The following is a 23058-nucleotide window of genomic DNA, read 5'->3' as shown; positions in this document are numbered from 1 at the left end:
ATTTTTAAAAACTGGCAAACCAAACTTAATGGCACATTAAGGATCATACACCATGACCATGTGGGATTCATCCCTGGGATGCAAGGATGGTTTGACACCCACAAATCAATAAATGTGACACCGCATCATTAACAGCATGGAATATAAAAATCACATGATTATCTCAATAGGTGCAGGGAAAACATTTGACAAGATTCAACATTTTTTCATAATAAAAATAGTCAACAAACTCGGGAAAAGAAGAAAATTACCTTACACCTTAATATTTTAAAGCCCAGATGTGAAAGCCCATACCTAACATCATAATAGTGAAAGACTGAAAGCTTTCCCTTGGGAAAAAGACAAGGATGCCCATTCCAGCCACTTTCATTCAACATAGTAATGGAAATTCTAGAAAGATCAATTAGATGGGAGGAAGAAAGAAAATAAAGAATAAGAGGCATCAGAATTAGAACGGAAGAAGTAAAATGACCTCTGTAGATGGCATGCTCTTCTACATAGAAAGCTCTACAAATTTCACCAAAATATTGTTAGAACTAATAAACTAATTCAGTAAAGTTTCAGAAAACAAAATAAACATACAAGAATCAGTTGCATTTCTATACACTAAAAATTAGCAATCTAAAAAGGAGATTAAGAAAATAATCCTACTTACTAACATCAAAAATAATAAAATACTTAGGAAAAACTCTATCAAGGAGATGAAACACCTGTATACTGAAAACTACAAAATACTGAAAGAAAGTGGGGAAGACACAAATAAATGGAAAGATATCCCAAGGTCATGGATTTGAATATTGTTAAAATAATCATACCACCCAAACCTAGTTACAGATTCAATGAAATATTTATCGAAATCTCAATCTTATTTTTTATAGAAATGGACAAAAACAATTCTGAAATTCATATGGAACCACAAAGGACTCTGAATAAACAAAACAATCTTGAAAAGAAGAATAAAGCTCTCTTTCTAATTTTTCTGGGGCATCATACTTTCTAGTTTCAAAATATATTACAAAGCTATAGTAATTAAAGCAAAGTGGTACTGATATAAAGATGGACATATAGAGGGAACAGAATAGAAAGTCCAGAGATAAACTCTCCCATAGATGAGTAACTGATGTTCAGTAAGGGTGCTGCTAATATACAATGCGAAAAGATCATTTCTTTAACAACTGGTGTTTGGGAAATTGGATATCTAAATGCAAGAGATTGAATTTGGGCCCTTATCTTTTGCCATATTTAAAAATCAACTCAAAATGGATTAAAAACTAATCAAAGACCTGAAATTACAAAACTCCTAGAAGAAAATATAGGGAAATTTTTCATAAAATTGGTTTTAGTGATGATTTCTTGGATATTACATCAAAATCATGGCAACAAAAGCAAAAACAGACAAGTAGAACTGCATTAAATAAAAACTTCTGCTCAACAAAGGAAACAATCAATAGAGTGATAAGGCAACCTATAGGAAGGGAGAAAATATTTGCAAACAATATATGTAAGGGGTTAATATCCAAAATATGTAAGGAACGCTTACAATTCAACCACAACCCCCCCAAATAGTTCAATTTAAGATGGGCAAAAGACTTAAATAGACATTTCCCCAAAGACACATACAAATGACCAAAAGGTATATGAAAAGATCCTCAATATTACCAATAATTAGCGACATGAAAGTCAAAACCACAATGAGATATCACCCCACAAGTATGAAGATGGTCTTTTTTTAAGTGCTCAAGAGAAATTTGAACCCTTGTCCACTGATGGTAGGAGCGTAAAGTGGTGCCACTACTATGGAATGGACAGCAGTGCTGATACTGCCGAAAACATTAAAAACAGAACTACCAAGGACATCTGGATTACTCGGGTGGAGGAGCATATGACTCTTGATCTCCGGCTTATGAGTTCAAACCCCACACTGGGTGTAGAGATTACTTATACAAATATAAGTTAGAACTACAATAAGTAGTTCTATCTACTTATGGTAGGTAGTTCTACCTAACTACTATAAATCCCATTTTGGGGTATTTATCCAAAAGAATTTAAATCAGGATCTCAAGCGCAATCCCGTATCTGTTATTTAAAAGAGCCAAAGGCAGAAACAATCTAAAGATCTGCCAACACATGAATAGATAAGGAAAAGGTGGTGTAAGTATACAGTGTTATATTATTCAGTCTTTATGCTATGAAATAAGCCAGCTAAAGAGGGACAAATACTGAATGGTTCCACTCATATAATGTATGTCAAGGAATCAAACTCATAGAAGTAGAGAGTAGAATGATGGTTGCCAGGGGCTGGGCAGAGAGAGAGAAATAGGGAGTTGCTCTTTAATGGGTATAAAATTTCAGTCATGAAAAATAAAAAAACGTTCTGGATATCTGTTGTACACCGTTGTACTTACAGTTAACAATACTGGAATATACACTTAAAAATTTGTTAAGAAGGTAGATCTCATATGTGTATTTACCATAATCGAAACAAAAGGATCTATGTTCTTAAGTATTCACAAAACAAAAATGAATCAGTTTTATCTGCATCCTACAATACACCTCAGCTCAAAAGCTCTAGGCAGCTCTGGCTTGTCCTCAGGACATCATTTTCTCAGGTGTCTTAAATTCTTCTTCTGAGCATTATTTTTTAAAAAATTGATTTTATTCTTCATACTGACCACATACATAAATCAGAATGAGTTACAAGAGAACTGTAGTGTCCGAGGCTTCCAAGCACACAGGCCCAGTTCGGGCCTTTTTATATATGTGGTAGGTTATAAAACTGGCTACAATGCTCCACCTTTTCTGTAGTCCCAGCCTTTAGAGCACCTGCCATTAGGACGTGGTGTCCATTTCCTTCCTCCTTGAAGCTGGGCTAACCCCACGACTTGCTTTGGCCAATAAATGCAGTAGATATGATGTGCTCATGTGGACCTTCTGCCTCCTAGGATCTTCTCACCATCATAGGAACAGGTCTGCACTGTAGTGGCCCTCTGAAGGATCCATCCTAGACCAATGAGCCCCCAGCTGACATCAGTCTGGCCTGGATCAAGTGAACCCAGTTCAGACTGCTGACCCACAGAACTGTGAGCTTTAAAAATGGTGGTGTTTTCAGCTACTATGTTTGAGGTGCTTTGTTACACAGCAAAAACTGATACAATACATATCCCCATTCTCATGATCATAGTTGCTTTTCTGAACCAACCCCTTTTAAGATCTTCCCCAGAATCTCCTCCAGGTGCATAGCATGGAATTCCTCCTCAAACTACTATTTACACGAAGCTTTTTATTATAATATCATTAAAATAAAGGAGAGAGGCCTGCTACCAGGATGACTCAGTTCAGTCTCAGGTAGACTTTTTAATTTGGTCAGACAGAAGCTGCACTCTTAGCTCACCCCAGAGCAGAAGTGTAAGCCTCTCCTTGGTTTTTTTTACCCCCAAAGTTCTTGGAAACATGTAAGTCTTCCTTTGCATTCATGGGGGACTGTATTTCACACATCTTAGTTCACCCTGGATCTCTTTTCCTCATCAGTGCACTCCTCTGTTTGGTACTGTCCACTCTACAGATCTACTGAAGGAACCCAAATACGGAGCTCAGCTGAGTGTTTCTCTAACAGTCATCTGCACACCCTATCAAGAGCACATACTTCCTTAATTTCACACATGAATTTTTCTCTACTTAAGCGAGCTCCACAGAATTTCCTTTGCACCTTCCTGAAGCATAAGAAACCTCTCCACATGTGTGGTACACATCTTTGGTTCTGCCTTCACAACACCCACTTTCCCCCAGCACTGACACTTTCCAAGAGAACAAATTTCTCCTCTCTTTCTAGAGATGTGGGTTGAATGTAGTCCTCTCAGTCCTTGGCTCCAGAGGAGGACACATGACCCAGCCCTGGCCAGTCAGAGCATGCCTCCTCCTGGCCAGCAACTGTTTCTTACTGGAGCACATGACTCCATCAGAATCAGTCAAATTCAAGTCTAGGACTTGTGTGGAAACTTCCAGAGACCTACCACCTTTTAACTGGAAATGCTGATAACACAAGAAACTAGAACAGAGCTACTGTGCAGCCATCTTGTCACTATGAAGAGAAATCCTACCCCAAAATGAAGCAACAGGCAGTGACAATGCTAAGGACTTAATTTGAGTCTTTGAGGTGATCAGCCATGCCTAAAGAAACTATCATGGTACTTTTGACTATTGTTCTTTTTTGTCTAAACCAGATTAAGTTACAGTTGCTTGAAGAAAAGAAGTTCTACTATATCCCAAATCCTTCCCTTTATACAAATTAGAACTTACCACTGTTAAATGGAAAACAAGATGGTCCATATGAAGTTGAAGAATGGGTAACCTAGTCTATGGTGACCCCTAACTGCCCATTCCCTTTCCCCAACACCTTGGCTTTCACTGTGAATATTTGAGCTTGTGGCAGTTTTAAGGTGGGGCTGCACATTGTTTGACCTTCCTCCCATTGAGGGCTGGGTCTCAGTGCTCCAGCTCTTGCCATCAAATCTGGGCAGCTTGTGACCACCGAGAACAATCAGGTCAGTGGCAGTGATGACATGTGACCATTCAGGCCTGGTCTGCATCTGCCTTGTTTGCTGGCATCAGTGCACTCAGAGCCACAAGCCACCACCTACAATGATACCAACTCCCAAAGCAGCCACTCTGAGGCTGCAACACACAGGTCCCTAGTCGGTGGTGCCACCTCAGCAGGTGCCAGCCCTCCAGGCCCAATGGCCAGGCATGGCAGTGAAAAGCCACCTTGGAGGAGGATACCCCTGCCTCGCTCTTCCAGATCCTGCCAATTCACCGACCCACCACCATTCAAGGTGATCTCTCAAGGCCTACACATATGGGTCCTTTCTGGATCCCTGATCCACAGACATAACAAATGGTGGTTGTTCCCTGCCACTCAGTTTTAGTGTGGTTTGTGACACAACCACAGACACCTGGGAACGCACCCCTCCACTCCTGGCCTTACCTCACAACGTCGACTGATGCAGCCCCTGACTTGAAGAAATCAGTGGAGTCTTCCACCTCCAGGACATTGGGGAGAATCCGTTTCCAGGCACTCTAAAAAACAGGTGCAATGAGAAAGGGCTCCCAGGGGACCTGAGAGCAGGCACCTTCCAGGTGAGAGCAGACCCTGATATGCATTCGGACTACCTATTGCCAGGCTGGGCTCTCTGTCCATTCCAAAGTGCTGCTGCTCTCAGGAGCCTGACGGTAATGGAGCAACTGCCTCCTTGGGGAAGTAGAAGCCCAAGGAGCTAAACTACTGTCCTCTTGAGCATCTCACCTTGATCCCAACCTCTCTGGGATACCCATACCAGTTCATGGGCAGCAGGAAGACCAGACATGCAGAGCTCAGGATATGGCTGTGGACCAGCTACTCTCAAGCCCACTTCAAGCCCAGCCTCCCCTGGATGCTGTCACCCTAGTGAGGTCCCCAGAGTGACATTGGTGTTTGGGTATGTTGCAGTGTGGAAGGGAAAGCAAAGTATGGGGTTGGTTTTGAGGATAAAAATGAGGCACACTGATGGGGCTCAGGAGGGCTGGGTCTTGTCATCACTAATAGGCTAGCTGGTTCTATGTTCCTCTGTCCCGGGACCTGCAGAGGGCTGCAGCGCCCACCAGCCAGCCCCATGGATGAGCATGGAAAGGGCAGTGCCAGTGGGTAACACCATCCAGAATTCTAAGAAAACCATCCAGTAGGTCAGGCTGGGATAGCTGTTCTCTGGCTGGGTTCCCAGTTGGGCTTTTCAGGACAGGAGAAGATGCCTCACCCTCTGTCTAAATTTCAGGCCTGGCTGATCACTGACCCAGATGGAAGTGGGTAGGTCCAATTAGGATCAGCACCCTTAACCCAACCTCTCCTTGGCTTTCTCTTTCATTCTTGGAAAGGTGTTGTGATTTGCCCTTCCCATGCTCATTGTGACCATCAGCACCCATGCTGAGCCACTCCCTATCCCCACTTGATTACTGCCTGCCCTAAGGCCTCCATCCGAGCCTTTGCCTACCAGTGATGCCCTTCTCTGAACCCCAGCTCATGTTTAAATCCTGGGAAGCCTCTAAGGCCAACTATTGTGTCACTTCTTCCCTGAAATCTTCACTGACTGCTGTGCTGGCAAAGGCCCTCTTCAGACTCAAGTGGCCTGGGTCCGTGGGTCACCTGATGGTATGTGGGCATACCACCCTATGGTACCTACAAAATGCACTGGCCCTTATCAGATGCATGTGGAAGCTCTGAGAGGCAGCGCACCCCAAAGCCACATTGCCTCACTCAGACCCCAGCTTGGCTCCTGACAAGCCATGGAGATGCAGATAGCCTTTCAGTGCCTATTTCCTCATCTGTGCAAGGAGCTGACAACGGCTGTGGGGGATGTCTTGCCTGAGGCAGACAGAGCATTTGGTGTACAGAAGGAGCTCAGCAAATGTGGCATTTGTGCCATTGGCAGTGCTCTGCACAGGCTTGGTTCAGGAGGGTGTGAGGTTGGGCTTTTTGCCAAAGGCCTGCCCCAGCCCACAGTGTGCATTTGGTGAGGTCTGCTGAACACAACTGACACCTGCTGCAGCTGCAAGGATGAGCTCTTTTCATCAACACCATCCTGGTGGCCACACAGGGCCACAGCCATGCCACACTGGCCTCTCGTTCCCGGCCATCTCCCCTCCACCCCAGTTACCTCCAGACCAGGCATTGTGAAAGGGCTAGCCCAACTGTGACCAACAGGTGTCATGATATCAATGCTAAGGATGACAGAGGCCATGTGGCAAGCCACACAGCAGTGGAAGCCAGGACTCCAGCCCCACCAGCTGGGCTCCAAGCCCAGGCCAGCCCTCATCTGCTGTGACCCCGCCTCGGGTCTCAGGCTCCTCAGCTGGGAAATGAAGGTAATAATAGCACCTACTTCATGGAGTTGTTACAGTAATTAAGCACACTACCATTCCTGAAGTGTCTAGAACATGACATGGGTGCACACTGTGCAAGTATGTGCTTCTCCTGACAACCACTAGGCCCCTTGTCAACATTTGTTGAGGTCCTCATAGGTGCTGACTGAATGGACCCTCTCCATCTGTGTTCTCTCCTCGACCACTCACAACACCCACAGGCATGGGGTTTATTCTTCCTAGTGCACAGATGAAGGACACAATTGCAGCAGTTTTTGACTCAGGTTTAACACAACCTTAGCTCACCCCAAGTGCCACTCAACTCGAAGCTGCAGGCCAGTTTGTCCAGCTGGCCCCAGAATCCCCAGCATGCACAGGGCTGGGGCCAGAGCAGTGGTCCTAAGAATATTTTTGAGTGAATAGGCTTCTTTTTTCCCTTCTTTTTTCTTCCTTCCTTCCTTCCTTTCTTTCTTTCTTTTTTACTTTCTTTCTTCTTTCTTTCTCTCTCTTCCTTTCTTTACAGACATTCAGAATGTTTAGCTTTCTACCACTACCAAGATGCTCAGTGGCCTCTGGAGCAGCACCAGCTCTTAATGTCCCTCCCTTGCTGGGTCCTGTCCCCTGCACTTGTCATTAACACCCACAGTCACCATTGTGGCTGCCAACTGACCCACCTTCACTCACCACAGCCTTCCTTTCCCCCAAACTCTCTCCACTCAGCTCTCAGGGCACACCTCTTCTCCTCCTGCCCAGGGGGGCCTGCCTCGATTATTTCTTCTAAAGTCATCCTTCCCCTCCCCCCACCAAGGATCTTGTCTCCATCACCCTATTATTTTGCTCCTGGCACTTCTCTTTGTCTGAAATTATCTTATTCATGTATGGGTGTTCATTGGTTCTCTTCCCCATGAAAAAGGACACTTCCTGACAACAGGGACACTGCTTATTGTCATATTCCTGGTGTCTGATTTAGCACCTGGCATTTGATAGGAGCTCATGTATTTCTTAAACAAGTCACTGAGTACATGACTGAATGAGTGAATGAGTGGAAATTCATCTAATGCCTTCCATTTAATAAGACTAAATGCTGTCAATACCCTGCCTCCCAAGGAGAGGGAAATGAGTAGGGGGAGCAGGAGGGAACAACTCTGGGAAGTGACCTCTGATTCGACTTGTAGTGGAAGGGACTGAGTCTCGGAGAGGGAAGTGCTTTCTGGCATCATGAAAGGCAGCTGGATTAGAGTACAGGTCTGCCTGACTATGATGCCCATGCTGGTCACAGTACAAGATACTCCCCCTCAGGGAGCTTTTCTGGAAGGTTACACTGCACACATTCTTGTCAAAGGGCTATGGACTTGGAACCTGCCTTTGTCATCTATTCCAGGGGCTTATTGCTTCATTTGTCCACCACTGACAAGGAGTGTTAGAAAAGTCAGACCCAGCCAGCCAAATCCCAGTGCCCCAGTGACAAAGGAAGAGAGCAAGGGGACATCAGAAAGCTTCAAGACAGGACAGAACCAACAATGTGCCTGGGGTCAGCACATATATCCACAAAGGGTGTGCACACCCAACTCCAGGGAGTATGAGTCAAAAAAACACATGTGCAGTGCACAACCTGCACAACCAGACAAAAATCCCTGAAGGGATCTCTTACCCTCACAGCCTCTGCTATGACCAGCTCTTCCTCGGTCAGCTCAAGGGCACTGCTATCTGCTCCGTTGAAGAAGTGGGAGGCTGGGATCATCTTGCCATCCTCTATCTGGATGTTCTTCACCAGCAGCTGCAAAAAGAAGGCTTCACAGCACCCAAGGTTGGCCTCCTCTCAGGGTGAAGAGCAGTTCCATATGCAGTACTGTGTTGGGCACCCCACACACTTCTCTAACCCTCACCATGAGAAAGGCACAAGATTAATGAGGAAGAGAGACATTCAGAGTGGGCATGCTGGCTATTCTATGGACACGGAGGGAATGGTAGAGCTCACTTCTCCTGGTCACCTACCCCAACCAAGCTCTCACTTCTTTTTAAGTTTAATGATTTTATCATTTCAATAAAAATTTCTACTTATTAGACAAAAATAATTCAAGCACGACTTTGAAAGTCAACCAAAAAAACAACTAATCACCTAATAGACCAGCTCCCAGAAACCCCAGGGAAACATCTGGTGGAGGTCATCAGATGTCCCCTGGGGTCTAGAGGTGGGAAGAGGAGCAGACAAGGACATTTGTGTTTGACAAGAGTGGTTTATAGGAATGGCAGACTCTATATACATCCTGACATAACTGGAGCCAAGTTCCCTGCCTGATCTCCACCCTTTTGCCTTTTGGAGATATTCTGGAGCTTTCAGTGAGCTAAAGCCCAGCGAGACCCAGCTAGAAGTTTCTGAAAGATGCTTCAACCAAGGGTCTCTTCCAAGGCTGCTTCCTTTGCTTTGCTGTCCCTGTGGACATCAAGGAAGGTGCAATTGGTACCCCCCATCCAGAGCTCCTCTTGGATGGTGTCCCCATCCTCTAGCTGCTGCATGAGTGTGCCATTAGCAGCCTACATCTGCACCTTCCTCCTCCATGGCTGTTGCTAGATAAACACAGCCACACACAAAAGACCAGGGGCTATGCCTTACTGCCAATCCCCTTCCCCAGGGGCAGCAGAAACTGAGCACTTAGTGATGTGAGCATGCAGCAGATGCAATTCACACTGCAGAGCTTGGGATGAAATAAGGGCTGGAAGACTCCAGAACCCTTGTATCTATGCTTAGCATTGTCCGATGTCCCAGCCTAGCCCTAGGTTATGTGGGATTTTCCATCAATAAACCAGGTACACAAGAACTCCTGTCTCAGATGCTGCTTCCAGGGAACTTGACCCAAGATGGATAGCACCTTTCAACTGCATGTATCAAGCAAGAATACTTAAAACACCCCATCACCATAAATCGCAGACACTGAGGGCAGCCTCAGGCCCTCCAATGGCAGGGCACAGTAGGGTAGGTACCCAGAGTGGCTCACACTAATCCCGGGCAAAGCTGCCTACACACCAAGGCAGCCAATGGTTCAACATCCACAGGGTTTGTTGAAATCCCCAAAATGCTTGGAGACCCCCGCCTGTAACCCTTCTCTGTTTCCAGTATATCAAGGTCCAGACCTACCCAACCACTGAAGAGAATAACTATTAGAGGCCAAGAGGTAGGCTTTGGAGCCAGAATTTTAGGGCTTGAATCCCAGCTCTGCCACAAACTCACTTGGTGATGTTAGGAGGGTTATTTAAACCTCTTTGTTTCAGTTTTCTCTTCTGTTAAATGAGTATAATGCCTATCTCATACAGTTGTTGGGAAAATAAAATTTAATTGATATAAATTGTTTTAAAATAGCGCCCCAGCACACAGAAGGCACTCCATCAATATTAGCTGTTACTCAGAGTTGCAGAGTCTGCTAACATGAGTCTGGATATGTAGTGTGCCCAGTATGGCTCCAAGGGTTCTTCCCTGTGATGTCCCTGTTCAGAAAGAAGGAAACTGAGGCACAGAGTGACCACACCCAATGGTACCTGGATATTCTGCTGAACTAAAAGGAGGCTCCAAGTTCAGGGCCCCCGGGACAGGGCCTCTCCGATTCCAATACCCTCATAGGGCTCCAGTACCCTCTGGCTGAGGAGCCTGGTCAGGAAAAACAAGGAAGGGGCCAGACTTCCCAGGACAGGGAAGTACAAGCATTGTGTTTTCTTGCAGACTCCTGGAGTCTGCAGTCTCATTTTCCCATTTTCTCTAGAGCAGCCTGGGGTTTAACTGCCAGACCTGAGCCCCGGGAGCCTACAGTACAGACATGTGACTGAAAGCAGCACCATTACCATTCTGTCATCATTCCCAAAAAGGAGGAGTCCCGCTTTGGTAACTATCCCCGGCCGATGGGCTCCTGGGATGGGCAAATTTTCTCCCTCAGGCACCAAACCTGTAGTGTTTAGTGTTGAGTTGAAGAAAGTCAGCTTCTGTGGAGGACAGGAAAACCAGAAGATGGTGGATGAAAGAGGTTCCCATTGCTGGCAACCCAGGCTAGTCTGAGTGGGGTTAAGGGGATGAAGAGGGGCTGGGTGGGGCCAGGGAGAGAAAGGAGGGGGCCAGGGCAGCCACATGACAAGACGTGCAACCCCAAGGATTCTCCCTCTAGGGGCACTAACAAGATCTGGAGGAGGCTTGGAGGCCTCAGGGAGCTCTCAAGCCCTGGATGCCCCTTAGTCCCTATATATTATCCCTTGGCCTCAGTCCTCAGGTGGACAGGCATCAGGAGAAATCTGCTCAAGGCATCACAGAGTGCCCTGGGGATGCCACCAAGCTCTGGTCACTTTGCAAAGAATCTTGTGGTGATGAGGGCAGGAGACAGACTCCTGGAAAAAGGCTGGGCTGCTGGGCAGCAGTCAGGGGTTTGGATAGTCCGAGGCTTTGTGGAGGACAGGACTGCCCTGTGGGGAACAGACAAAGGTTCCGGCTTACAATCATGACAATACCTCTCAACGCCTCTCGAGAGCCTGTGAGCCCTAGAGCTCACTATCTTCAGCATGTGAAGAATGCCTGCTGCTGAATCCCTGGCCTAACTAAGCAGGCTGCCCTTCCCCACTGGGGCCAAGTCAAAGTCGGAGCTGGACTTGGGATCCCTTTGATCCCATGGTGGGAGTCAGAATATTTTACAAGCAATACAGCTTGAGCTTAGAGTTGCTATAGGACCCTGGAGGCCTTAAGCTGCGCTGGACCTTTATCCTTCAGCCACCAGATGGTGGACAGGTCTCATGGTTCTGGGGGGAGGGCGGCTGAGGTGACTGAGGGCACTTGGGTGGGGCTGGGGTTCAGGGCAGTTTATTTGCCAACCAGTTTAAATGTATTTTGATAGCTTTGCAGCCAGCAGGGCACACCAGTTCATCTAGCCCAATCCCAGCCATGCACAAACATACCTGCCCACAGGCCTCTGTCCAGGCACCTGGCACCTTGTCATTCCCTCGGATCCAGTTATGAATGGCCTCTGCTGGCTGCTCCCAGTTGATCTATGGGGCAAGATGTGTGTGCTCAGCCAGTCTCTTCTGTACTCCTTTGTCATACCCTGCCATTCCCCCATCCTCCCCCAACCCCTCAACTCCAGGCCACCTCCTACCCCACCTGTGCTTTGATGACCTTAGCTAGGTGGAAGTCTGGGGAGGAAAGTGGGAAGTCTGGCTTCCTGTTGGACATTTGGGTCTGAGCCCCTGAGCTGGGACAGGCCTCTCCCAGTTCTGGGTGTTCTCTGACACCAGTCTTTCACTAGTTGTGTAAATTTCAGAATGACTAGGAAAGATAGCATTCTCTTAAGATGGCCACAGCCTTAAACAGCCTCCCCAGCACAAAGTGCAATCTCATCCCACAGGCATCCTCCCACCCCTGACAGCTTCTCCTCACCTGCAGGGCTCACACAGATCCCTATGCACCCCATAAGGCCTGAGCAAAAGTACAACCCATAGGTCTCCCCCACACCCCCAAGGCTGTAATAGCTCCAAGAAACTGAATTACCTCTCATACCCCATCTTAGAGACTTCCAGCCCTATGGCTGATTTTTTACACACTGCCCCACCCCAGCTCTTTTCCCTGGTGTCCCTGCCTGCCCATTCTTCCCTAAGAGGAACAGAGAAGAACCCAGAACACACCCTGCTCCCTGCCTGTCCAGGTGCCACATGAGCTTTCCTCATGTGTTTCCTGCTTTGGCTGATCTCTTTCCAGGCCTTAAGCAATTACAACTTGGCCATTCAGTCTGAACCCCAGCTTCGCCGAACACCCTCTGCATCCCAGACCATGCACTGGCAAGCTCAGGGTGGGCAGGGCCCTGCACTCACCTTGGCTGTTTCCTTCTTCTGAATGCCCTCATAGGTGGCTCCTTCCTCAGGCTGAGGGAGTCTGGGGGCTTTGCCTTCTGCGATCAGCCGCACAGCCTGCACCTGGGGAGGCCAGGTCAGTTGGCATTACCAGCATTATGACCCTCCCCTTACTCCCAGCCCCTGGCTTCACCACGGGCCTGGATTCAACCCGACATTGACCGGACTTGTCTAGCCCCACACCTGGTACACAATGGGCACCCAAGGAATATCCATCATAGGAGCAGGTACAGTTAGCCTGAATCTAATTCCAATCTGAATGGGTACAAAACCCACTCTCTCACTACAGACAGTTTTAGAAGATTATATAGAAGATCTTGTACCTTCTGAGTTCTCAGAAGAAGTCTATATAAACTACAGGGCCCTTTAGAGGTGTAACAAACACAGATTCCCATGGTTTCATTTAAAACCTTCACTGACTTTTAAGGAGAATAGATCCTGAGCCCCATGATATGTTTGGAAGTCTGAGATTAAGTGTTTCTGTTAAGGAAAGGGGAAGGTTGTGGAAAAAGGAATCAGGGAAGTGGGGAGGATAGGCAGAGAGCCTGGATCCATCCTGAAGGGGTCCTGGGGGGCCAGCCCCAGAGCTGCCCAAATCAAGAAGTGATGAATCTCAGAAACGTCTAAAGCAGGACTGCCCTCCAGAATGTTGTTCAGTGGTGGATACAGTCCAATACAATGGCTATCGGCCACGTATAGTTCCTGTCCTGGGGACCTGAAAGCTAGCTAGTGGGACTGAGGAATTCAATTTTTAATTAAAATCCAATTTAATTAATTTAATAGCTGCATGTGACTAGCAGCTGCCATATTGGACAGTGTAGCCCCAAAGGATGTTTTTAGTTGTTTCCTGTGGGATATGCCATGTAACCCTCTTCTCTGTCTCTCATATCAAATCTCCAGCAAATCCACTTTGTTCACTACTTCTATGAGTAGGTGGATTCCATGGGAGAGAATACAAGAGGCATCTTGTTTGATACAATGTGAAAAATAAAAGGTGGCTGGCAAGAAGCAGGAGCAGAGGGAAGGGGATGGTTGACATCTGGGCAGCAGTGAACAATCTTAGTCATTGTGATGCTTATTGCTACCTCCAAACAGGGAACACTCTCCTCTGAGACATGACCTCCTGTCTGACCCCTGCCTGTTGCTGGTATCAATGGGAAGCTCAAGTGTGTCTGCCTTGGGCCAACCCTAGCTGGCCTCCTTGGGCTCACCATCAGTAGCCCCACGGACACATCAGTCCCTATGGAGTCAGGCCTCACAGGACCTGCCTGCTGTGCCAACCACAACTGTCTGACTTCAGTCCTTTTTGTCTGTCTTGCTCTGATGACAGAACCCCTTCTCCTGCAGACAACTCAACCTGCATGACTAAAGTGGGCCTTCTCTGATTTTTCATTCAAGAATTCTGTGAGAAAAGGAGTTTTTCTTCCTTTGGAATCAAGAGGTATAACCCTTGAGCCACCAGCAACTGCCTTTTCTCCCATTTGATGGCAGCCCACCTGAAGATGAAGATAATTCAACAGAAAAACAGAATCAGTAAGGGGACAGAGATATAAAATCCTATGACATGGCTTATGCTTCTGGACTCAGCCATGCTTGACACCACACTTGCCTCTTGTCTTCCATATTAAATGGGTCAAAAATGTTCCCTTCTTGGATAAGCTTTCTGAATTGGGTTCTGTCAGTTGCCTAACACTGCCAAGAGTCTTGCCTAACATAATACACTGTATGTCCTAATCTTGCCTCTTTGAGACCCTGAAATGAGAGCTCTCTCCCTCCAGCATCCTCGAATTGAGGAGCAGCCTGGTGGGGGCTGGCCTAGAAAGAGCACCAAGAACAGGGAGGCTCACATGTGGTGTGGCCAGCTCCCAGCACTTACCATCCCTTTGATGCCTTCAGGGAAGAGGAAGCGGTTGTACAGAGTGCTCACGGTGTCATCTGGGAGGATCTCACACTCCTTTTGGAGCAGAAGGTCCCCAGTGTCCAAACCATCATCTGCCCAGAAGATGGTAAACCCCCCTTTCTTGTCTCCATGAATGAGGGTCCTGGGGAGCAAAAGTATGAGAGCCTGAGTCCAGGAGGAAGGACCAAGGGAGAAGGGCAGACTGGGGGCAGCTCCTGGGGCCTCTGGTCACCCTCCAACAACCTCCTCCATGCCCCACCCCTAAGGGAACTGATACCTGTTCAGGTGAGACCTGGAAAGAGAAGGCATTTACCGACACCAACCACTTGCTAGGTGTTGTGGTAAAAGCCCTATATGCCTGATGTGACATAATACCCAACAGTTGTCGTAGGCATTATATGCCCCTTTTACAGATAAGGAAACTGAGGCCCAGATAAGTGATGTAACCAGAGGTCAGGGAGCCTGAATCCCTGTCTGACTAGAAACGTACTCTCTTCCCAGCTTGGATATCTCCCCTTGCTGATCACCCAACTGAACTGCAGTACCCATCAGTCACATCATCCCATTTATTGTCTTCTGAGTGCTTCTCAAGTCCAACTGTCTTCTTCAGGTGACCCTTACTTCATCTCTACCCTTTCCAAGAGGGATGCAACGGTGTGGGTTAATGTAGGCCTCTGGTCCCATGACCTGAGTTGGTGACCTTGTGTGAACACCTTAACCAGCTCTGTCCCAGTGACCCTCCTACAGGATAGGAACACTGAAGTGCTCACTTCCCAGTTTCCTGGGGAAGCACAGAGCATTTGATAAGGCCAGTCCCTAGTTCTCTCTGGCACTCCTGATTACCCGTCACACCTCACCAGTCAGCTGTGTGGATGCCGTCTGTCAGCATCTGACAGGATGCGGCTCTTCATGATGCCTGCTCTGTGCTAGGGTAGGATGACTTCTGGGCAGAGGGGGGTGTTTTCGCTCTGTCTCACCAGTTGATGGCCGAGGCCCCTCGGTGCCGGGGGAGCAGACTCGGGTGGTAGATGATGGAGCCATGGTGGGGGGCATTGATAACCTCCATAGGGATGAACTGGCTGCAGAAGGGCAGGACGTTGAGCTCAGCACCCAAAGCCTGGTACTTCGCCACCACATCAGGAAGGGTCTGTCCTTTTACCCGCCAGCGGGAGAGCTTGAACACTGGTACTCCATCCTTCTCGGCTTCTAGGCCTATGGAGCAGCAGGTGAGAAACCGGCCCCTCCCTGTATGCACCCACCCACAGCCACTGCCGCCTTCCCAACAGAGTGACTCCTGCATCTTCTCTCCCAGCCTGTCCCTCCTATCCTTCCCCACCACACAGCGAAGCTCCACTGGGCAGCACAGAAGGGATAGCACCGAGGGGATAGCACTGGCCAAGGGCAAGGTTGCAGGGCTCCTCTGCACAGACAGACTGCTGCTGACCTCCAAGACATCTAAGCTTCCCCCCACCCAGACTCTTGTCTGGCCCCCGAAGACTGGGCCCTTCTCCTCAACCCTTCCTGTGGCCTCGTCATGCTGTCCCCAAGTTACTGTCCTCCACCCTTCTCCTGCTCTCTGGAATGGCAGCGGGGACCCTGCACATTACATTCCTGTTTCATCAGCTGCTCCGTGTCAAGCACTACTGATAAGTGGTGTTGGAGGGAGACTAAAAGGCTGAGGAAAAGGGGAAAGAAGGGATTTGCTCTTTGTCAGGTTCTGGTCCTGACAGCCCCCCCACCCTCCTGCCTCACTTCTTCACCCCGGAAGCGGCACTGTCTCCCCAGAGTAGCCACTGAATTAGTTTGCTGTTTTCCCAATATCTGCAGAATTGGCCTGAACGTACATCTTCCTCCCATGTCCACCCTCTGAGTTCCAGGTCTCAGCGTGCAGGGACCCCACCTCACCCAGTCCCCAGCGCCTGTGAGCAGCATGCTCAGCATAGCCCAACAAGCTTCCAAGTTCTACAGGTTACAGCTTCCCTCTGTTTACCTAGCCTGAAAGGTGACATCTGCCCTCAGCAATCACTACCCCAACAGCTTGGAGTTCTCTTTTGCCTGCCCTCGTCAGGACCTAACAAACACATCCCTGTACTGGGTTCTCTGTTAGAAGACCCAGCATGATGACTAGCCTCTGACTAGACCTGACCTGCTTTCTAGCCCCCTCTGTCTCTGCCTTGCATTTGGGGATATCAAGGGAGGGGGGGATCAAAGTGAGCAGACTAGACTGTGCTTGCAAAAGCTGTTCATACTGTGATCAAGGGAATACTTCTGCAAGACATCCAAGGTCAGGGTCAAGTCCCAGCCAGGCTCCATCTGGGTTTAGTCTCAGAGACTAGTATCAGTGGTCATTTAGTGGCTGAGGGCAGGGCTCAGGCTATGGTGAGGTCAGGCTATATCACAGGTCACACTGGGGTCAAGTCTGAGACTGATGCCTGGTTAGCATCACAGTGGTGCTGGACCTGGGTCCAAGGGTCAGCTGTGCTTCTCAGTCTAGCGAGATTCATTATCCCTATGAACCATGTCCCTGTTCTTGGCCAGCCCCACAAGGCTCTTTTCTCAATCTGGCCTTCCGTTTTTAACCTCTGCTCTATATTCTGCATCCATCTGGCCTCTGAAGGACCTGAGTGTCCCTGTCTGTACATTTGAGCTGAGGCCCTTGCATCCCGAAGTGCTGCTGAGGCTCCCAGTCTAGAGGCTAGTGATTCTTAAACTATGCATCTCATAGAGCTAGATGCATCAGCATCACCTGGGAACTTGTTAGAAATGCAAATTCTCAGACTCAACCCCACCCTTTTGGACAGAAACTCCCAGGGAAGGGCTTAGCACTTTGCATAGCAGGCACTCCCACTGATGGAGATACCCTGAACATTCATATTTGGGAACTGTGACCTGCGGTACCTCCCACCTGGCAGCAGCCCTTCCAGAGCCTGGTGCTGGGGTCAGAGAAGCCTGAAATTGTCAGACAGTAGGACCCTGGGGGCAGACTGGGCTTCTCCCTGACCCTTCTCTAGGACACAAGCCCCACCCCATGATCAGTTGGGGAAGGGGTCTCTATTTTGTTCCAGAAAAGCCAGGCAGCTGGTTGGCACCTGAGCAGGATTCAAGGTGGGCCATGTAGGGCTGCCTCTAGCCAGGGATGTCCATGACCACCACAAGACTTCTGCTCCTGCCCATAGCTACCTGCCTGCCTGGGCACCCCCTTTCCCTATTCCTGGCCCACCCACTCACCAAGGGGATCAGCCTTCCCATCCTTGTCTGGGACAGTGAATACACCCACGACGTCATGGCCCTCCTTCCTGAGGTGGCAGTAAACTTCCTGGCTGAACAAGCTTTGCCCAATCACTGCGATCTTCATGGCAGAAGGGATGGGTCAGAAGGATCTGCAGATGGAATAAAAACCACAGTGTTAGACATAGTGCTGTAACAGGATGCTCAGGGAGCTAGCCCTAGTCCAAGTGGACAACTGCACAGCACCTTGTCCACCCTGCCCACCTCCACCACTTAAGGTCACCTCTGGGGCTCCCTGAGCATCAGACATCTGCAGAGAGCTGCTACTGTGAAGGGCCAGAGGAGAAACTTTTGCAAGGGAGGGATTTTATATGCCACAGTGGGTGATTTGAATGGAGATTATAGAATTAGGGATTACTCCTTGAAATCCTCTAAATTGGTGTGGAACACTGGGAGGCAAGTCCTCTGAGATGTATTTAAACATATTTCTGTAGCTAACCAGTTTTGTGACCTGGTTACATCAAGTCTGTTTTCTCAGATGCTAAGTTCCTCAAACAGCTTTCAGCCTGCTCATCGGGCTTATTTCCCTGAGCCAGAAAGCAGCAAGGACACCTGGGCCTGAGGGTCTGCTTATCTCCACCTCTAAGAAAAGAATGCTTGGGTGGATAGGCCCTGAGGACTGAAGGTGGGGTCAGGGGGAATGAAATGGGGTGCTACTGAGCTGGCCAAGTAGAAGGAAGATATGTGAAATAATGAGTAGTTACATCATGCAATTGTCTCCAAAGTTTGGTCATTCAATCCGCATGCTCATATCTGTAACACCTATTTTTCACTTGATGTATTTCTTTAAATTATCCATTTGTAAAAATATACATGTGTTTTTGGAAAATGTGATTGACGTATTAACATGCTTCATACATACAGAAAAGTGCGAAATTATAGGTATGTAGATCAATGAATTTCACAAACTAAGCACACCTCTATAATCGGCACTCAGAGAAAGAAACACTCCAGCAGCTCCCATATATATATGTTTGTATTTATAAAAATAGAATCATGCAGTAATGTAATGTTCTGTGGATTTTTCCCACTCAACATTATGCACATTGTTGCATGTAGTTGTATTGCGCTCATTCTCATTGCTGCATGGTATTTCACTGTTGTGAATGTGAATAAATACATTTATTCATCTATTCTATTCTACCACTGATGGACATTTGGTAGTTTCCAGTTTGAGGTTATTATGATAAGGATGCTATCAAGATTTGGGCATATGATTCTTACTGTGTATAGACACATATTTCTGTTGGGCAAATTCCATTCCTACGAGTGGAATTTTGGGGTCAGAGGCATGAAAATGTTCAGCTTTAACAGATTCTGTCCATTTTCCAAAGCGGTTGTACCAATTCTCATGCCCATGTGTTTGGTATAGGGGCTTTGTGTCTTTTTGCTAACGTGAAATATAGCCATGTCATTGGGCTTTAATTTGCAATTCCTTGATGACTATTGAAACTGAGCACCTTTTCCTATGTTTATTGGCCACATGAACATCTGTTTGTGGGAGCTGCCTCTTTAAGACTTTTGGGTTTTTTGGTTTGTTTGTTTGTTGTTGTTTTTTTCAATCAGGTGGCCTTTTACTTACTGGTTTGCAGCAAAAGAGGGGTTTTGTTTTGTTTGTTTGTTTGTTTTGATTTTGTTTTTTAATAATCTGGACTATCGATCCTCTGTCATACATATTGATGAAACATAACTTCAATTCTGTGGCTTGATTTTTTTACTGTCTAATGTGTGTTTTAATGAACCCAAGATCTTAAACTTAACATAGTATACTCATTAAAATTTCCCTTTATGTTTAGTGGTTTTTACAATCTATTTAAGAAATTTGTTGCCTATGCCAGTTCATGAAGATGTCCTCTCTGTCTTCTAAAATCTTCATTGAGCAAAGTCAACAAAATGGAGCAAAAATAGTTTTTCAACAAATGGTGCTGGAACAACTGAGCATCCACATGCAAAAATGTTAATCTAAACACAGACATTACTCCCTTTACAAAAAAAAAATGTTATTAAAGATTTTATTTATGTATTTGACAGAGATCACAGGAAGGCAGAGAGGCAGGCAGAGAGAGAGGAGGAATCAGGCCCCCACTAAGCAGAGAACCCGATGTGGGGCTCGATTCCAGGACCATAGGATCATGACCTGAGCCGAAGGCAGAGGCTTTAACCCACTGAGCCACACAGATGCCCCTCCCTTGACAAAAATTTACTCAAAATACATCACAAACCTAAATGTGAAATGCAATATTACACCTCCTCAAAGATAACATAGGAGAAAATTTAATGACCTTCAGTACGCACTGACTTTTTAGATATAACATCAAAGTACAATTATGAAAGAAAAAATTGTTAAGCTGGACTTCATTAAGATTAAAAGCTTCCATTCTGCAAAACATTGTCCACTGAATGAGGAGGCAAGCCACAGACTGGGAGAAAACATTTGCAAAAGATACGCTGATAAAGGACTGTTACCAAAATATACAAAAAACTCTGAAGACTTAACAATTACAAAACAAATCACCTCAATAAAATGTAGGCTGAATTCCTAAAGAGACACCTCACCAGACAAGATATACAGATGACAAGTATATGAAAAGATGCTCCACATAATACATAATCAGGCAAATTCAGTTTAAAAGAATAAAGGGATATTACTACTACGTACCTATTAGAATGACCAAAATCTGGAACACTGATAATATCAAGTGCTAGTAAGAATGTGGAGCAACAGGAATTCTCATACATTGCTGATGGGATGCAAAATGACATGGTCACTTTGGGAGACATTTGGCAGTTTCTTATGAATGAAACACATTGTTACCGTACAATCCAACAATCATACTCTTTGGTATTTACTCAAAGGAGCTGAAAACTTGCATGCACACAAAAACCTGCACATGGCTGTTTTTAGAACTTTTACCCCTAATTACTAAAACTTGGAAGCAACCACAAAGTCTTTCAGTAGGTGAATGGATTAATAAACTGTGGTATATTCAGACAACAGCACTGAAAATAAATGAGTCATCAAGTCACAAACAGACATACAGGAGCCTTAAATGCATATTATTAAGTGAAAGGAGTCAATCTTTAAAGGCTACATAATGTATGATTCTAACTATATGACATTCTGGAAAGGGTAAAACAATGGAGACATGAAAAGATCAGTGGCTACCAAGGGTTGGAAAAGGGGAATAGATGAACAGGTGGAACACAGGATATTTAGGCAATGAAAACACTCTGTGTGATACCATAATGATAGAAACATCATTATGCTTTTGTCCAAACCCATATAAGGTTGTACCATATAAGGTACAACACCAAGAAAAAAACTAATGTAAACTATGGACTCTGAGTGATACTCTATTGGTGTAGGTTCATCAGTCATAACAAGTGTATCACTTTGGAGGAGGAAATTGATAACAGGGGATGTTTTGTGTGGCAAGAGGCACTGGGTATATAAGAAATCTCTGTACCTGCCCCTTAATTTTGCTGTGAACTTAAAACTTCTCTAAAAAATAAATTCTTAATTTCAAAAAAAGAGATATTAGAAAAACAAACAAACAAACAAACAAACTTTTATCTTTTTTTTTTTCATTGCATGCAATCCTTCCAGAATTGACTTTTGTCTATGACACAGAAGTCCAGAAATGTTTTTCTATTACCATATATGGATAAATCTGTCTCTGGACCTGTATTCTTTTCCATTGTCAGTTTGTCTATCTTTTGTGTTTATTATAGCTTACAAATTTTGTTATAATGGTAAAAGATATGTAACATAGAACTCACCATTTTAATCATTTTTATTTTTTTATTTATTTGAGGGAGAGAGAGAGAGAGAGAGCATGCGAAGGGGGAGGGTCAAAGGGAGAAGCCTCCCTGCTGAGCAGGGAGTCCAATGCAGGACTTGATCCTGGGACTCCAGGATCATGACTTGAGCTGAAGGCAACCGCTTAACCAACTGAGCCACCCTGGAGCCCCCATTTTAATCACTTCTAAGTGTGCAGTTCAGACTTTTTTTTTTTTTACATTCACAGTATTGTGTAAGTATCACAACTATTTCATCACTCCAAACAGAAACTCTATATTTATTAAGAAATAAGTTCCCATTCCCAACCACTACAAGTAGCCCCTATTAACCTCTAATCTACTTTTTGTTTCTGTAAATTTGACTATTCTTGGTATCACATATAAGTGGAATCATACAATACTTGTATTTTGAATATGGCTTAGTCCATCTAGCACAATGTCTTCAAGCTTTAAACATGTTGTAGTATGTATCAGAACTTTATTCCTTTTTATGAAAGAATTTTATTTATCTATTTCTGTGTGTACATGTGCATGCATGTCTATTACATCCATTCATCTGTTCCTGCACACAGGGCCAGTTCTACCTCTTGGCTATAGTGAATAATGCTGCAGTGAATATTGGTATACAAGTATCTGTTTGAATTCAGAAAACAACAGATGTTGGCAAGGATGTGGAGAAGGGAGAATCCTCTTACACTGTTGGTAGGACAGCAAACTGGTGCAGCCTCTCTGGAAAAGCAGAGAGGCTCCTCAAAAAGTTGAAAATAGAACTACTCTATGACCTAGCAATGCATTAGTAGGTGTTTATCCAAAGGATACAAACATAGTGATTTGAAGGGGTATATGCACCCCAACATTTATAACAGCAAAGCCCACAATTGCCAACACACACACACACACACACACACACACACACACACACACAATGGACTATTACTCAACCATCAAAAAGAATGAAATCTTGAGGGGAGACAAGATGGCGGGGAAGTAGGAGGAGGTGCTCTTTCAACCTGTACCCTAAAGTGAGCTGACTACCTTCTAAAGAACTCTGATCACCCACGAAATCAGCCTAAGATCAGAATTATACATGTCTGGATCTCTACCAGAGCAGAAGTTGCCAGTGGGCAGGTAAAGGGAGTGGGAAAGTCAGACTGATATTGGAAGATAAACAAAAGGGGAAGGGAGCCACCAGAGGCGATCCATTGGAAAGTAATATCCCAATACGAGAGTGCCCTGCATCTGGGGACAAGCATTAACTCGGGAGTCTGGTAGAAAGCACTCAAAAAGAGCAAAGGATCACTGGG

The 23058-nt window shown here is 46.0% G+C and overlaps 1 protein-coding gene across 1 annotated transcript in view; it reads right to left on the bottom strand.

Annotated features, from left to right (window-relative positions):
- The window catches only part of ALDH1L1 (aldehyde dehydrogenase 1 family member L1), a 113098-nt gene that overhangs the window by 60605 nt on the left and 29435 nt on the right, over nt 1–23058 (bottom strand). The window contains exons 2-9 of the mRNA XM_059388304.1: nt 17894–18045; nt 15643–15877; nt 14642–14807; nt 12727–12828; nt 11818–11907; nt 10723–10860; nt 8540–8665; nt 4982–5073 (exon numbers count right to left, since the gene is read on the bottom strand). Coding sequence (XP_059244287.1) covers nt 4982–5073; nt 8540–8665; nt 10723–10860; nt 11818–11907; nt 12727–12828; nt 14642–14807; nt 15643–15877; nt 17894–18020 — 1076 coding nt within the window. The 5' untranslated portion in view covers nt 18021–18045. The remainder of the gene's footprint in view (nt 1–4981; nt 5074–8539; nt 8666–10722; nt 10861–11817; nt 11908–12726; nt 12829–14641; nt 14808–15642; nt 15878–17893; nt 18046–23058) is intronic.

This window comes from Mustela nigripes, chromosome 2, assembly GCF_022355385.1.
Source record: "Mustela nigripes isolate SB6536 chromosome 2, MUSNIG.SB6536, whole genome shotgun sequence".
Classification (NCBI taxonomy): domain Eukaryota; kingdom Metazoa; phylum Chordata; class Mammalia; order Carnivora; family Mustelidae; genus Mustela; species Mustela nigripes.
The sequence above is the reverse complement of the archived record's forward strand: the minus strand, read 5'-3'. Positions and strand labels throughout refer to the sequence as shown.